General features: G+C 42.6%; 1 protein-coding gene across 1 annotated transcript in view; it reads left to right on the forward strand.

Moving 5' to 3' along the window:
- SH3RF3 (SH3 domain containing ring finger 3) overlaps positions 1-5,586 on the forward strand; it is a 254,499-nt gene extending 248,913 nt beyond the window's left edge. Inside the window, exon 11 of the mRNA XM_066621660.1 lies at positions 5,418-5,586. Coding sequence (XP_066477757.1) covers positions 5,418-5,586 — 169 coding nt within the window. The remainder of the gene's footprint in view (positions 1-5,417) is intronic.
- The last annotated feature ends 10,782 nt before the right edge of the window (positions 5,587-16,368 follow it).

Raw genomic sequence — 16,368 nt, forward strand, 5'->3', positions numbered from 1 at the left:
GTCTGTGACAGATCAGGAGAGAGATCTTGGGGTGGTGGTGGACAGGTCGATGAAAGTGTCGACCCAATGTGCGGCGGCAGTGAAGAAGGCCAATTCTATGCTTGGGATCATTAGGAAGGGTATTGAGAACAAAACAGCTAATATTATAATGCCATTGTACAAATCGATGGTAAGGCCACACCTGGAGTATTGTGTCCAGTTCTGGTCGCAGCATCTCAAAAAAGACATAGTGGAAATGGAAAAGGTGCAAAAGAGAGCGACTAAGATGATTACGGGGCTGGGGCACCTTCCTTATGAGGAAAGGCTACGGCGTTTGGGCCTCTTCAGCCTAGAAAAGAGACGCCTGAGGGGGGACATGATTGAGACATACAAAATTATGCAGGGGATGGACAGAGTGGATAGGGAGATGCTCTTTACACTCTCACATAATACCAGAACCAGGGGACATCCACTAAAATTGAGTGTTGGGCGGGTTAGGACAGACAAAAGGAAATATTTCTTTACTCAGCGTGTGGTCGGTCTGTGGAACTCCTTGCCACAGGATGTGGTGCTGGCATCTAGCCTAGACGCCTTTAAAAGGGGATTGGACAAGTTTCTGGAGGAAAAATCCATTACAGGGTACAAGCCATGATGTGCATGCTCAACCTCCTGATTTTAGAAATGGGTTATGTCAGAATGCCAGATGCAAGGGAGGGCACCAGGATGAGGTCTCTTGTTATCTGGTGTGCTCCCTGGGGCATTTGGTGGGCTGCTGTGAGATACAGGAAGCTGGACTAGATGGGCCTATGGCCTGATCCAGTGGGGCTGTTCTTATGTTCTTATCTTTCCTTCCATATACACAGCCACAATATTAATCACTGCTAGTGGCTGCAATGCTACCAAATGCTTGTATTTACATCTCTGATTGGCTTAGCTATTGTCCAGGAGGTCCTTTTGGGGACAATTGTGAGCCCATTATAAAATAAATCCCTTATTTATTGTATAGTGAACCTTGTTTTACTACAGAGAGTCCATTGTAAAGTGATTTGATCCTAAGGTGAGTTCATTGTAAAGCAGGGGTCCATTGTATTACAAAACTCCAAGTTAACATTTACAGATGGATTCCTTAAAACATCATAGATAGTGCTAATTGTGCCATATAGTTAAGAATAGTTAAGAATTTGATTCTGGTTTGGAGGCATTTTCAGTTCCAAAGTCTTAAGTCTGAACATAGCCTCTAATTGAAATAACCTTAATTATACTCAGCAGGCATGATTTACTAATTGATTTATGAATTTCCTTCCATTTCACTGGTTTGTCTACATTCATTAACTGATAGTATGGGTTTTTTTTGTGCCTATAAATGAGGAATATTAATTATCTGTGCACATGAGGAAGGATAATACTTAGCGCTAGAATCATCTGAGCAGCCACATTAAACACTCTAGGAGTTAATTCCATATCCATTTGTTCTCATTAAAACATCAAATTGCTCAGAAGTACCACTAAAAAAAAAATTCATGTGTGAAGTTACATTTTGCATCTGGTGGTGCTTGGACTTCTGTATCTCTAAACTCCATATTTTTGCTTGATTACATTTTACTGTATTCCATCTGTAAAGCAGAACAAATTATTTATATCCCTAAAGCAGAGGAGATGAATCAAATCAACAAATTCAGAAGATGCATGAAATCAGGAGCTGATTCATACTTTGTGTAGCAATTTTATTTTGATATCTACACACACAAAGTATGGCAGGGCCAACTAGCATCTCCAAATATCTAGTAGGCACAAGGAAACCATTAGCAATGATAGTTCCCCTGTGTGTATCTCACATATGTTCCCAAGTATTCTTGTTTGGAGCTTTTGAATATTACATGTATAGATGTCAAAGCACTGAAGTGTAGATGGTAGATATGAAGGAGGATGGAACAGCACATTACAGTATACTGAGGGCTGCCACCAAAGATGACAGCCCCACATAAATAAAAAAAATACCAAATTCTTGCAGCCACCACCCCTTTTTAATTTGTAGAATGTTCACTCTGTCTGACATTATTGCATTATACGTACATTTCTTCACCAGTGGAACAGGATAGGGCAGGGAAGCATACAGTATGATGAGCAAAGAACACAGGTAGTTTTTATGTCATGTTATAAGAACATAAGAACATAAGAACAGCCCCACTGGATCAGGCCATAGGCCCATCTAGTCCAGCTTCCTGTATCTCACAGCGGCCCACCAAATGCCCCAGGGAGCACACCAGATAACAAGAGACCTCATCCTGGTGCTCTCCCCTACATCTGGCATTCTGACTTAACTCTAAAAAGGGGGCCATTTGCAGTGTCAGCCCTATGTTTCTGGTAATATGTAGCTCCAGCTTTAAGTATAATGTGTTCATAAAAGGACTGAAAAGCTGTAGAAAATGTCAATACATTTAGCTGTATATGGAATTTTTTTACAGTTATCCTGGGAGAAATGTCTTTGAATTCATTTCAACCTCTAATTTGTTTGTGTATTCAAAAATGTGAATCAGAGATTGAAATGAGGTGAAAAATCATAATTCACACTTGATAAGATGAAAGTCTTTTTTCTCATCTTTTTCACCATCAGTGACCATACTGACAACATGAAGGTTCCCTATTAAATGCAGAGCTGTAAGGAATCCAGTTAAGAACATGACATGTGAATGGCCCAGGAGACCCAGTTAAGGAGGTGTGGTAAAATGAACAACATAAATTCCTTAGAAAGTTAGGGTTCTTATCATGAGGTCTCCCACCATCATGTGCAATTTAGTTCTAACTAAGCAAAGCTACTTCCATTTCAAGAAAGAAACTCAGGACCAAATCCTATCCAATTTTCCAGCAGTTTAGCCATGCCAACAGGGCATGCGCTACATCCTGAAGTGCAGGGACAGTCACAGAGGCCTCCTCCAGGTAAGGGAATGTTTGTTCCTTTTCTTCAGGGCTGTGTTGTGGCTGTACCGGCATTGGAAAGTTGGAGAGGATTGGGCCCTCAATCTTTAAAGCAATACAGTTGTGCAGCTTCTCAACTACCAAAATCTTTGCTTTTTATCATGCCTATCTGTTTATTAGGGTAAATAAAAAACTCCAATAAAATTTTAATGGATTAATTGCAATGATCAAACAATTGATCTAGTCTAGAGTCTATGTACCTTTTGTGTTTTCTCCAAGAAATTACATATGAAACTAATCAGTTAAAGTGATCAGATTTTATTTCTGTTACGTCAATTTAGCCAACCTTTCTTCCTGTTATATATTCCTAGCCAGCTACTTCTCAGTGATACGTGCCTGAATACATCACCATTGCAATCTGAACAACTAAGCTAAGCCCAATTGCACCAGTGCAAGAGCTGTGAAAAATTGCCTAGGAAATGTATAGGTATATTTAAAGATCATTTTACACTGCCTGGTCCTTGACAGCACCATTCATTTTTTAGTTTCCAAAATATAAGGGCAACTACTACAAGTCTTGGATGGCAGCAACACCAGCTATCTGGACAAGAAGCACTATTTAAAGTAGTGACTGTCTTATATTTATCCAGAAGAAGGCAATTTTCTCTATTCACTTCAGCATTCCATTACTCCCAGTGGCTGCTATTGGTCTGTTTCTTTTCAGATTGCATTACCCCTTTGGGAGAGGAAATGGTCTTTTTCTGCTTTTGCTATGTAAACCTCCTTGAAAACTTTTTTTGAAGGCTGTCATACAAATATTTTAAGTAACAGTGGTATGTGGCTCCCATGCAATACATACTACAGTAGTAGCATGCAGCTTCATACATGTATCTCTTTAAAGTTGTGTCATTTGTACAGTGGAATTTAAAACCACTGCTCATGAGAAAAATTGATATAAGGTCCGATTCTCTGTTGTTGGTAAAGCAGCTTCAGAGCCTGAATTCTCAATGTGGAGGATTTTTGCCACTGAATGCATATAATTTGATGAGCCCTGAATAATGTAAAACCTCAGTCACGCTTTTGCCAATATAAGAGCCAGGAAACAATACCTATTTTGTGTGTTTCACAATGCACACCTGTACACAGTTGCAACACACAGTTGAAATCAAGTATCTTTTAAAGTTAAATTGCTCTAATATAATAATGTAATTAGTCAGCACTGAAGCAGCATGTCTAATGTAATGTGGACATTCATTTGCATAATGCCTGAAATTGGCAGTGCTTCCTAAAGTAAGTGTAGCAGATCTGCCAGTGACAGCATGATAGACTGTTTCTCTGTAGGCAACCAGCAGCTCACATTTCAATTCCTATTACTTGCTTTTGCACACACAGGAGAAGTGACAACTAGATTTGCTGGGGAAAGGAAAAGATGACCAATTGATTTGGGATGGCTCATAAGCGCTACTGCATATTCCTCATGATGGTTATCATATCAAGATAAAACAGACTTTTGGCAGGCATTTCAGAGCGGTTCTCACTTCTGCAAAGCCAACCTTACTAACAAGCAATATCATGTACAGCAGTGTTGTGATGACCCACTCTTTAATCTGGGGAACGCCAATTACATTTGTACTGTAAAAGAAGCCAGTGACTTTTCATTAATATACCAACAAAACATATAACACCAGTATGTTTTGTGATAACTGGCATAGAAACTTGCCGCATCACCTGGCCAACCCCACATGGGTGCTGGTTCCTTTCAGCCCAAATCCTAACCAACTTTCCAACACCGAAACAGCTGTGCCAATGGGGTTTGTGCTGCATCCTGTGGTGGGGGAGCATTCACGGAGGTTGGCTTTGCAGAAGTGAGAACTGCTTTGAAATGCCTCCTCAAGGTAAGTGAATATTCGTTCCCTTATCCCAGAGCTGCATTCCCCTTATCTCAGTGCTGGAAAGTTGGTTAGGATTGTGCCCTGAATTTCCTTCGTGGTGTGGATTTCTGGCCACACTAAGGGCCCAATCCTATCCAACTTTCCAGCACTGGTGCAGCCGCAGTGCAGCCCCAAGATAAGGGAACAAGCGTTCCCTTACATTGAGGAGACCTGTGTGACTGCCTCCCCACCACAGGATGCATTGGCACGGCTGCACCAGCACTGGAAAATTGGATAGGATTGGGCCCTAAGTCAGTGATTTTCAACCTTTTTCTTCTCACAGCACACTTTCTATGGTCTTCACCTCTTGTGATGTCACTTCTGGCTTCTGGGACACTCTTCCAGGTTTTGTGACAGAGGAAGAAGGACAATTTGTCACTACAGACAGTTGCCCTAAAAACAGAGCTGCAGAACTTGGAAGAGTTTTCAGCAGTTTTCAACATGCTGTGCTCCAAACTCCCCTGCACACCTATGGATCTTTCATGGCACACTGGTTGAAAATGCACTAAGTGACTGGCAAGCAAGTTACTATGGTACATGTAAGCCAGGCCACAGACATCTGCAGTAAGGTCTTTTCTTTTATCTTTAAAGGTATCGTGTTGTGGTTCCTTATCCCCCTCAAAGTGAAGCTGAGATTGAATTGAAAGAAGGTGATATAGTTTTTGTCCACAAGAAAAGAGAAGACGGCTGGTACAAAGGGACATTACAACGAAATGGCAGGTCAGGCCTCTTCCCTGGAAGCTTTGTGGAGAGTTTCTGAGGGTTGCATCTTATGTTTTCTGGACGCAAGGGACCTTTCAGAGGAGATTCCATAGCACAAAAAAGCAGCAGCAATGGGAAACTTCTGCAATATCCACTGCCATAATAAGAACTATAATTATTATTTCCAAAGACTCCCCAGGATCTTTGATATTTAGCCTTGGAGATGAGTCTCTTGCTGTGCTTTCAAACCCAGGTACGGTACATACAGCAGTATGTTGGAGTAGTGCCTTCTACTTGGAATAAAGGATGGAGAGGACACACATTCGAGTTGTATGTAAGCGAAAATCCAGCCGCTATACTTTGTGTAAATGATAGAGAAAATATGTTTTAAAAAATTAAGAAACTTGTTATATTGCTGTAATTTATTTGTGCAAGCTGCAGTGTTCTTATTACTGGCCTATGCAAGAGGGATTGAGTTTCAAGATGGGAGCAAGAGAACTCTTAAACAATGAACTTAATTGTTTTCCCCAGATGGGAATAAGGGTATCTAAAATAATACCCAGTTAAATTTGTGCATTGTCCAGCAAGACAGAATTAGGAGTCCCAAGACATTACTCTCATTCCTTTCTATATATACCTCAGAAATATTCTGCATGAGAACACCAGTCAGGGCCTGTTCATACATCATAGGTGCAAAGGACCCATGGGAGAGTGGCAACTCCTAGCCTAGGATGAATCAGTCATCTGCATCTGCTATCATGCATAGCATTCAACTTTCAACAGCAGAAAGTGCATCTTCCTCATGCTTCCTGATGTATTCTGAAAGCTGAATCCTACATGTCACAAAGGGTCACATGACTAGCTGGTCAGAGACCAAGGAGTGCCACATGCAGGTTTATTCTGTGGCCACCACATATCCACAAGTTACATAAGAAGATCCCCAGTGATTTAAAAAAATTCATTTGGAGAGCCATCAGTGTGGTGTGTTGGACTTGCCCTCAACAACTAGGAGTCTGACATTTTAGTTAGTTGAGAAGTCCTTTTTGCCCAATGCTGCAGCATTTTAATTATTATTGTTGCTTGACTATATTAGTATTTCAGATAGGAGAACTTTTTGTACAATATACTTTTCTTATGCAAGAAATGTTATATGTGCATATTCCATATAAATAAGGAAATTCCTACTTTGCAAATATATGTCACTTTATTTTTTAAAAGCATCAGATTTGGTTAGCGTATCAGAGATAACTGTTGTCTATCTTTATTAAACATGCAAAATATTTTACTGTTGCCAAATGGATTGTGACACTGAAACTAATTCTGAGCCAGGATCCAGAGAACTCCACAAGCAGAAGAAAATAAACCCACTAGTGCAAGTCAATCCTTTGCACAAGCTGCATGAACAGTTAGCTGTGTGAAACCAGAGGCTGCATGAGGAAGGAGTGCTGCATGGAAGTTGCATCTTGACTTTCCTCAAGCAAGCTGGTTGCATAAGAAAAACATCTGCTCCATATGTGGAGAGTCCCTGGATTCTGGTCGTCAGCCATTTGGAGTTGTGCCTGTTGCGAAAGGCAAGAGATACCGAATACGAAAAATGATTGGGTTGGGTCCTAAGGAAGAAAGTAGCCACTAGCACTATTCTCTGTCTAAATGTTTGTTACAAGATATCACAAAGTGCTAGAAGAGGTAGTCTTCATGGAAATTCTCCTGCTTCCACTCGCACAAGAGCATCTATGGATTCCTTTTCACATTTCTGCCATGAGGTGTGAAACAGCCCTTCCGTGAGCTGAAGATGCCTTCTGAAGGTGGAAGGGGACCTTTGGCTCCAATCCATTGTCTTCGACTGCTGTTGGTAAATTCAAATACTTACATATTCCTTTACCAACTGTTGTATTAAAAGATGTTACTGTATGTGTTTTATATCACATTGTAGCTAATTTCAGATTTCCAAGAAGATCAAGGCTTCTTAATGGCTTGCTCCTTGCAACCAGATGGGGGGGAAAATCATATGGGATGCTGCTAAATATGATGGCCCGTCCATCACGCACAAATGTATTGTGTCGGAAGCCATTTCAAAGCACAGTAGTCTGTCTAGACAGCGATAATTACTGGAGATTTGGGAGCTTTTCCAGGAGGATTCGTTTTAATTGACTTCTACATGGCAATAAAAAGAACACTGCAGGTTTCCGCAAGCACAGAATGTTGGAATTTTTATTTTCTCTCTGTCTTAACATCAGAGAGGAGATGGCTGTAATTACCACTATCAAAATGTGATTTGTTCTGTAGAAATGTATAGTTCTGAACACTGTTTGGGTTTTTTTCTAACTTGGGTCAAGCTACATAATAAAATATTTCAGGCCATAGAAATTACCTGCTACCAGGAACTTCAAGGTGCAATAAATAAGATGCAAGCAAAAAGGTAATAAGTCAGCTGGTAAGTGACATCTGTTAATGTTTTTCTAAGAGGTAGAAGAATATTTTTAGCCATGTGTGTGTTAACTCGGTCTCATGCAGGCAGTGTATACTAGAGATATCACTGAAAACATTCCATAAAATTGCAGTTTATGACTTTATCCCACTAAAGGTATGTTGTTCTTGTCATGTGGTACAGCTAGGTGCCAGAAACAGACCACCACTCCTTCAAAAATGCAAGAGCTTTATTTGGGACAGTATTTTTTAATGCTGAAGAACCAAGCAGGTATTAGGATTAAGAAGACCTGCCTCTGATGACAACAGCGCTGCGGGCAAATACTCATGCACCAATATTTAGGCCATATAATAGGAAGCAGTCAGTCAGTAGCTAAAATGTTGACTAGCAGGACATCTGCAGATAATCTCTTCAGTTATTTTGCAAAAATTTGAAGACCTTGATAAAAAGTAGAATAGTCTGGTTCCAGCTGAGAACCATAAAAGCCTCTGTGAGCCAAACTAGCTGCCCGATCCTATTCAGGCCTTGTGCTGCCAGAACACTCATTCTGGTGGCCCTTTATGGCTGTTTCAAAAGATGACAAGTCATTGGGCACAGCCTGGCCATAGCAGCATGCAGCCAAGTCCATGTGCCAGCAGACCAGGGTTGCCCACTGGCGCCAGTGAGTTAGCACACGGAATTGGAGTAGAACAGAGTGGTGATGGGGGCAAGGGCAAATTGAAGCTGGGAAGTGGGCGGTATTGGTGGCAGCAGCACACACCAATATCCTAACGCCCCTTCACAGTCTTGATCCCTTGACGCAGGTCCACACAGACTTGCCCCAGCTATCGAGCTGGTGCAGATCCCAATCGACCCAGCAGGCCGGCATGGACTTACCCAAAGGCGAGGGAACAAGCGTTTCCTTACCCTGAAGAGGCGTTCAAAGACTGAACTCCCCGGTGGGTTTCAGCGGGTACCACTTTGACACAGCTACCTTGTCAAGCGAGGAGTTAAATAGGATTGAGCTGTATATGTAAATTTAATAATTATTGTGTGCTCTTTCTTAAATAAATAGCATGTAAAGGGTGAAGAGAGGGCTGGATTGGAGAGAATTTGGGTCTTTAAGCCTATGTTCGCACATCTGTTTGTCCCAATCTGGATTCCCTCCCCCCACAAAATAGATGTGTTTTATTTACATAAGAAAAAGAAACACTAGAGGGTCAATACTGAAATTTACATTGACCTTGAAATGTAAAAGGTCAACAGAGGATGTACACAAGGAGAGTCATGATGTATCCCATTTACAGTTTTTCAGCAGTTATTTATCCACATCTGCTTCTTGTGATCTCTGTGTAGGGCTCTAAACAGAGGATTTGCCCTGAGCTAATTCAGTTTGAGACATTCTGAAGCATTGCTTGAAAGCTAGCCCACCTTTCTTTGAAAAGGGGAGGTACCACATGATGTCCTTATTTTTCAGTAGTTATTCATGTGCTCCAAGCCCTACTTGCTTGGAATGAACAAAGACGTCACGTCATATCACAAGACTACTGGGGAATTTGACATCAGTGTCATATGTTCATTCTGCCTTTCCCTATGAAGGTTAGTGATCTCTGTATTGTAAAGGGCTGCTCTGCAATGTCAAAGTCAGCCTTATCATGATGTGATCTGAACCAATCACTTTGGATAGCTGGTTTTGGGAAAGAAACAATATTCCGGCTGCCAAGTTCTAGCTCTGTACATTTTTTAAAAACTGGGCATGATCTAAAAACTTTAACATGCATGCCTATTCAGAAGTAGCAGCCCGAGTCTAACCAACTTTCCAATGCCAACAGAGCCAAAACGCAACTTTGAGGGAAGAAAGGTTTCCTTACCTTGAGAAGACCTCCATGACTGCCCCACCGCCACCACCACAGGATGCAGTGCATGGCATGGCTGCATTAGGGCTGGAAAGTGAAACGGCAGCTGCAAATGGCACCTCAGGAGAAAGGGACTTTTGTCCCCTTCTCCCAGGTAAGGGAGATAGCCCTGCAATGGGGCTACTCGATTGGAGTGGTGAAGTAAGAGTGTTCGTGTCGGGCACCGAACCCCATATGAACGCTCTGGATCCACCGGACCCACCTCCCTCCCTCCCCACACCCTCCCCCGGCACACCTCCTGCCCGCTCTCTCCCCGCCTCCCACCTCCCCGGCACGCCTCCTCTCTGCCCTCTCCCCCTCCCCGTAACGCCTCCTCCCTGCCTCCCCCTGCTCCTGCTTTCCTCTCTGTGGCTCAGCAGTCCATGTGACCGCTGAGCGGCGGAGGCTGGTCACCCGCCCAGTGCTAGCCCAGCACCAACCAGTGCTGGGCTAGACAGGCATTTGCCCAGTGGTAAGCTTCACAAACATGCCTTACAGCATGTTTGTGACAATGCGCACCAGTGCGTCAAGCCCAGGATTGGGCTCTTAGTTAGGATTGGGCTCCAAGTCTAATTGTGTTCAGTGGGACTTACTCCCAGGGAATGTGTTATAGAATTCCAGCCTAGGCCTTATTGTTTTCAGTGGAAGAGGTTTACTTTTCCCACCAGGCAAAACAGGATTTGGGGCAAACTATGCATTACACATTAATCCATATAAGAATACTCTTGCACCTTTTTTTTTTTAAACTGGAGTAAAGAGACTGGTAGAGCAAGGAGTTCCCCCAACATGCCCCATCACTTTCTTACTCTATTCTCTGACCTGACTCTGATTTTCATGACTCAAAAGGTGCCAGGGTACGTTTACATGCATTTGCTTGTCACAAAAGGTTACCCTTAATTTTGACTGCAGCATGCCCTAAAGGAGCAGGGAAGGGCCTCATTTACTTTTTCACTTCAGCTGCTAAAATGTCTATTTCTAGGGCTGTAAAATGCCTCTCTTTTCCGGGGATAGAGGAATGAATAGCCTGAGGTGGAGGTCAGAGTTCCCTTCTTCTTGGAACTTGGCAGGATGAAATATTTTTTTTCCCCTTCAGTTCCAGATGATGTAGCACAAGATGGAGGGGGGACATGGGGAAGAGATAGCAAGCAAAGCAGAGGAAGGAGTTTGAACTGTTTTTCATTTGCTTTGCATCTAGTTGGTTGTGTCAGATCAGAATTGGTGCTTACATAACCCAAGCAAGGAAACATTCATTCAGCAAGTGAACAGTGATAAAAGCACATACACTTTAAAAAAAAAAAAAAAAAGCACAACCATCTAAAGGTCCAAGAATTTAAGCCATGCACTCCATCAGGACAAAATGCCACAGTCAATTTGCTAATATCCACCCTGAATGCAGTATTTTTAAGGCATTTGGCTACCAGGATAATTTTTTTCCCCAGGATTAGATATTTCAACTTGTCAGTCACATTTGATTTGAGGAGCAAGAGTTTCTTTGAATGTCGGATGCTTTGAAAACCTTTGTCTCTAGCACTTGGTTCTCATTCATCATTGACATTTGAACATGGTCATTTCCTGTGGCCGGTCAGCAGCACGCAAGTAGCACAAATAGAGACTGCAAGGACAAACCAATGACTCCTGACAGTGACCTCTGGGACATTTAGGAGGTCATGGAAATGCATTAGCTCCTTCAGTGGTCTATTGATAAACTGCATTCTAAGAACAGAAAGCATGGGGAGGGGGGGAGCGTACGTGTGCAGTTGTGCATTTTCTATGACAGAAAATTGTGAACAAATCGTCCTGGCAGCCTTGTTTTGTAAAGTGCCAGGTTTATTGTACTGGAAAAAGTTTCTGCTAACTGAACAAACTCTTTGTACTTTGCACAGTTCAGAAAAGGTTTTTGTTACATATGGATGGTGACATATAATTTACAAAAAGTCAATGGTTATTATGAGTACAAATGATTGCAATGACTGTGTTTCTCATCCGTTAAATAAAATAACCATTAATGTAACCTGAATGAAATAGTTTTCTTTTAGATGGATGGGCAGCAGTAAATACAGGAAAAAGCGAGTCCGAAACATGATGGGTCAGTTCACATGTAACACCAAGCCAAAATGTGGTTTGCCATTATAGTGGAACCAAGTAAGTTATCCAGCAGGTAACTGGCAAAAAGCCACATATCCAGATACTGGGAAATCATTTTCTTGCACGGAGTTGTATTTTGCAATGTCTAAGATATACATCACTGCTATAGTTTGTTCAACTAAACTGTGGCAAGGACATAGCCCATCCCAATGTGCAGTATCACAAAAGTGCCCATATGGGGCACTTCCACATGCCACGGGAAACAGTGCCGTGAAAGTGCAGGATAGGACTCAGAAAGCAACAAAGTATCCAAAAACCAGTTGGAAAAGTTCAGCAGTCCTGAGAAAACAAGGCACAACTACTGTACATGAGTGCGAGTCAATGGGATTCAGCAATGGTTTGGATTTGGGCAGCATGTGCACTGTGCAGCTGAGTTTGAGCAGCTAGGGTGGGGTGGCATTGGGGAGGGATGGGTTTCCTTTTTTTTTTTCTAAACAGAACCTTACATATTCTGGCTGAGCCACACCAGTCAGCATTGGCATGAGCCTGTTAAAAATGCTGCTCGAGAGCATTCCTGCATTTCAGAGCCAGCATCAACATAACTTTGAACATTCATCAGATAGTTTTGCCCAGGAGTGTTTCCTTTTGGAATGGATTCTCTAACTTGTGTAAGTGTCCTCTGTAAAGGGATCATTTCAGCGCCCAGATCCTCTAAAGTAGAGGGTTGTTTTTTTTTATCCAAATAAACCTCAAAACACAACATTTTGATGTTTAACATATATACTAGAAATTAAAATAGATTATTGTTCCAGTTAAAAATAATACTGTGGCTGCATCTGCTGATACTATATCACCTCTATCACCTACTTAGTACACTTTTAAAGTGTCTAAAATTTAAAAAAATGAGCACTTGGAATAAAACACATAATGCTGCTTTCTGCCTTTCAAACCACAAAATATGTGAAGAAATAAAACCATTTTCATACACCCCCATCTACAAGCAATCGGTACTTTCACATGTATGGACCCATGGAAACATGCTCCACTGAGAAACTCAGAGCCCACACAGATATACAAAAGGAAAAAAAACCTACACCACATTTGAGCTCCAAAGGGAAACAAAACAGCTGTGATATTGTAGTTTGCTGTGGAGCTTGCAGACGTTTGATTCCATGGAGAGTCTTGGCTTTTGTTTGCTAGAACATTCCAATCTGTTTTCAAAAATCTATACTATGCCTATTTCTAAACTCCCCTGGAAAACAGATCCAGCATTTGTGGTATTTTCATAGTTCCAAGAACACTTCCTGACCTTGGCAGTGTTTTACAACATGGCAAAACTGGCTGCTATAATGGCAGGCTAGACAGCGCCAAGGCAAATAGATGAGCTGTCAAGCAAGAAAGCCAGAGTACGATACAGTATGAAGAAACTCTTGTCCTCACATCATAGACTTGCATCTATCTTAAAATAACTTGCTGAGTATTTACAGATTGATTTGCAGTGTCTTGTGAAGCAGTGGACTGCTCCCCTTTGTTTTGTCTTGTTAATGTAAGACATGCTGAAAATAGACTTTAGTGAAGTATAAACGAAAAGACTCGTTGAGGCATGGAAGGTGAAGGTGAAGATCAGACAAGCTTTACAGACACCCGTGGGCTTCAGATATCCCACTGCTGCTCAAAGCAGTGGGTTGTGACCAACCATAGGAATTAAAAATGGTCCATTGCCCCTTAAGGGGAGTTATGCAGGAATGGGTGCTCCAGCAATGCTGCAGCAATTGCAGCACTACCGTCACCCAGAGGCTTGTCTCCTTACCCATGGCAGGGGACCAGAAAGCCTCGCAGAGGGTCTGGGAGGCCTGCAGCTCCCTTTGTGGGTCTCCTCCAAGCATCTTATCACTCCAATCTGCAAGTCGGAGCACACTTTTAAACTGGAAGTTTATCAAAGCGATACAAAGCTTGGGAGAGACCTGCAGAGGGGGCTGTGGGCCTCCCGGACGCTCTTCAAGGCTTGCTGACCCCCCCCCCCATAGGGAGACAAGTCTCTGGGTACCCACGGCATCGCAATTGCTGCAGTGCCACCAGGGCTCATCCCCTCCTCCCAGTCCCCACCCTTGCAAGCATTTACCAGCAGTTCTCAAACTCCCAGAGAGTTTGAGAACTTCTGAACTAACCTGTTTAGGGTCGGAGAACACATTGATGATGTCCACTGGTTTGTCTCCAAATCTGGTCGCTCTGTCACAAGAAACTGTCTCCTGGCCTTTTGCACATGTGACTCACCATGTTACTCTGCTTCTTATCTTTCACACTGTTGTATGTTTCACAACTTCTGCTTTATAGTCCTAATATAGTCTTCTGCTTTGTAGCTTCTAGTTCCCTTCAACTAATGAGTGCTGAAGGGAACTGGAAGCTCACATTTCAGTACTGGTGAGTCCTGTGTTGCATTGCAAGGTTACATGCTAGGTCACAAATAGGGAGGGGGGCAATATTTTTTTGATGATCCTGTGGCAAAACTGTCATGTGCCCCCAATCCTGAGATTCCTGAGAATCCTGAGATTTGGAGTCAATGGGAAAGCTGCCTGGAAATTTGCCAGCATCAGGCAATGAAAGCTTTCCAGTACATTTTAACATGAGCTGTTCTCACACTCTCCAACTTGTTTTCAGCTGTTGTTAAAGCTCAGTGTTCCTGTGCCTTCAGCACATACGCATAAACTCATAGAGAAGAACCCTGATGGACTAGGCCCAAGGCCCAGCTTGTCCAACTTCCTGTTTCCCATAGTGGCCAACCAGAGGCCCACAAGCAAGCTCGAAATAAGAGTGTTAACCATCTCCTGCAGTCTGCTACTGCACTTGGGGGCAGAATTTAGGCACTTTGACTAGCAGTCTCTGACAGTCTTGTCCTGCACAAATTTATCTAATCTTCTGTCAGGGTCATGAGAGGGGCTGCCAGTGACTGCATGCCGATCCAGGGCAATAGTGCCTAGTGATTAGCGCACTCCCATCCTGCTCCCTTCTCTGCCCTGTTTGGACACGCAGCTTACTGGGGAAAAGCCTTGGTAGATGGAATCTGCTGCCACTAGCCCAGTAGACCACGCTAGCCAGAGGGGCCCCCTGGCCCCCTCCTAGAACGATGCTGAACCTCAGAGTCTCTATCAAAATCACTCTCACAGTAGCACCAGCAGAGCGAGAAGACATAACAATCTACTGTGCTTCCTGTACCAGGGACCAGGTAGACGCAAGGTTAAACTATAAATAAAAGGTTTATTAAAAGTCCAATAAAAGAAAAGGGGGATAAGAAAACCAAATGAACAAGAGAAAAGAGTAAGGAGAAATGAATTTGACAGACAAAAGCTATCTGATTTTATCTGGGTGTAGAGCACACCAACTCTTTACACGGATCAAGAAGAAGGCCTCTCCTTCCCAGACGTTCATGAAGTGAGTTTCTCAGGCTGTTGGTACAAGAAGCATCCACATCTTTCGGTTTGGGAGTTTTATCATTTGGCTGGAATGATGTCATCTTGTTATTAGGCTTTGCAAAATGTAGCTCTTTTGCTTGCTACAGAACTGAGAAAGAAAATGAAAGTAGACACTGAGAACACAAGACTTAAAGCTGGTAGGTAGACTAATGCTACAGGAGGCAACAGAGAGAAAATCAGCAGGAAGTGGATAGCATAAGAAGCAGACAGAGAACTAGAGTTCTCTAACATCCTGTTAGAGTTCTCTTCCTGTTCCACTTCCTATTAGTGGAAAAGGGCCTTAGACCAATCAAGCCTAACCCTCCCCTCTCACAATATGGTGATAATAATGCTGACCAACCTTGCAGGGGTGTTGTAAGCATAACTGAGATCATGTAAGTGCTTTGAATACTCCAAAGTGCTGTACAAATGCTGCATTGGAGTAGTTGTAGTCTTGTTCCCAGGCATTAGGACCCTCACAAACTCCCCTACCAGTACCAATGGCCTTGCATGACCTCATGGGAGCATAAATACTTTCAGGTCAGGTCAGCTTTTGGCTGAGCAACAAATTTCTTTGTACCTAAATGGTGGTGACAGGCAGATGATCTAAAACACAGAGAAAGCGATTCGAAAACACATCCGGTGCATTCTGAGGCGTTTGTTTTCATAGCAGAGACCGTGTTCAACCCATGTTCACAGTACTTATGGGTCAACTAGACATTACTGTACATGTTTGAGCTGCTGTGCTTGCTTTGAATTTAGTAAACAGCATCTTGACACTCAGTATCTCCCTGCCTTCTCCTTGCTATAGTCTGCAGTGCCCCTGTTGTTTTTCCTCTGATTTTTTTCTTGGCTCGCCTTTTCACCTACCTCATTTAGATCCCATTGGACCTCTAGGCTCCATTTTTAACCTATATTTATTTGGCTCCCTGAATGATTCCCTGTTTGCCATCTAGTTCTCCTGCAGACTGACTTCCATCCTGGTCATGATTCAGTACATGCAG

This window comes from Tiliqua scincoides, chromosome 3 (assembly GCF_035046505.1).
Source record: "Tiliqua scincoides isolate rTilSci1 chromosome 3, rTilSci1.hap2, whole genome shotgun sequence".
NCBI lineage: Eukaryota > Metazoa > Chordata > Lepidosauria > Squamata > Scincidae > Tiliqua > Tiliqua scincoides.